This window comes from Crocuta crocuta, unplaced genomic scaffold (assembly GCF_008692635.1).
Source record: "Crocuta crocuta isolate KB4526 unplaced genomic scaffold, BGI_CrCroc_1.0 scaffold1652, whole genome shotgun sequence".
Lineage (NCBI taxonomy): Eukaryota > Metazoa > Chordata > Mammalia > Carnivora > Hyaenidae > Crocuta > Crocuta crocuta.
In genome coordinates, this window is record NW_027530954.1 from 103,042 (window position 1) to 104,065 (window position 1,024).

Genomic DNA, 1,024 nt, shown 5'->3' on the forward strand with positions numbered 1-1,024 from the left:
ACTGAAGTCACCATGTTCATACTGACGGGTTTCACAGATGATTTTGAGGTGCAAATCTTCCTCTTTTTACTATTTCTAGCAATCTACCTTTTTACTCTGGTAGGAAATTTGGGACTGGTTATATTGGTCATTGAGGATTCTCGGCTCCACAACCCCATGTACTACTTTCTGAGCGTATTGTCTTTCTTGGATGCCTGCTACTCTTCAGTTGTCACCCCAAAAATGCTGGTCAATTTCCTCGCAGAGAATAAAGCCATTTCCTATGTTGGATGTGCAGCACAGATGCTTCTCTTTGTTACCTTTGGGACCACAGAATGCTTTCTCTTGGCTGCAATGGCATATGACCGCTATGTAGCAATCTACAACCCTCTCCTGTACTCAGTGAGCATGTCACCCACAGTCTATGTGCCACTCATCGTTGCTTCCTTTGTGGGTGGCATTTTGCATGCTTCTGTACACACAGTGACCACATTCAGCCTGTCTTTCTGTGCATCCAATGAAATTAGACATGTGTTTTGCGACATCCCTCCTCTCCTCGCCATTTCTTGTTCTGACACCCACACAAACCAGCTCCTGCTCTTCTACTTCGTGGGCTCTATTGAGATAGTCACTATCCTGATAGTTCTGATCTCCTATGGGTTCATTCTGTTGGCCACTCTGAAGATTCATTCTGCTGAAGGGAGGCAGAAAGTCTTTTCGACATGTGGCTCTCATCTAACTGGAGTGTCAATATATCATGGAGCCATCCTCTTCATGTACGTGAGACCGAATTTCAACTATGTTCTGAACCATGACATGATAGTCTCCACATTTTAACAATTGTGATTCCCATGCTGAATCCTATCATCTACAGTTTAAGGAACAAAGATGTAAAAGAGGCGATGAAAAAATTATTGGAGAGAAATTGCTTCCTAAGTAAAATGCATTTTCAGCCTTGAACTGCATATCAGTCTCTATCTCTTTGCTCAGAAACTTAAGAAAATGTGTTGGTTTCAGTAACAGTGCTTGCATATCCTAGAATATT

General features: G+C 42.3%; 1 protein-coding gene across 1 annotated transcript in view; it reads left to right on the forward strand.

The window, feature by feature from the left end:
* LOC144236072 (olfactory receptor 5T3-like) overlaps positions 1–816 on the forward strand; it is a 3,958-nt gene extending 3,142 nt beyond the window's left edge. The window contains exon 2 of the mRNA XM_077769676.1: positions 49–816. Coding sequence (XP_077625802.1) covers positions 49–816 — 768 coding nt within the window. The remainder of the gene's footprint in view (positions 1–48) is intronic.
* Positions 817–1,024: the final 208 nt, after the last annotated feature.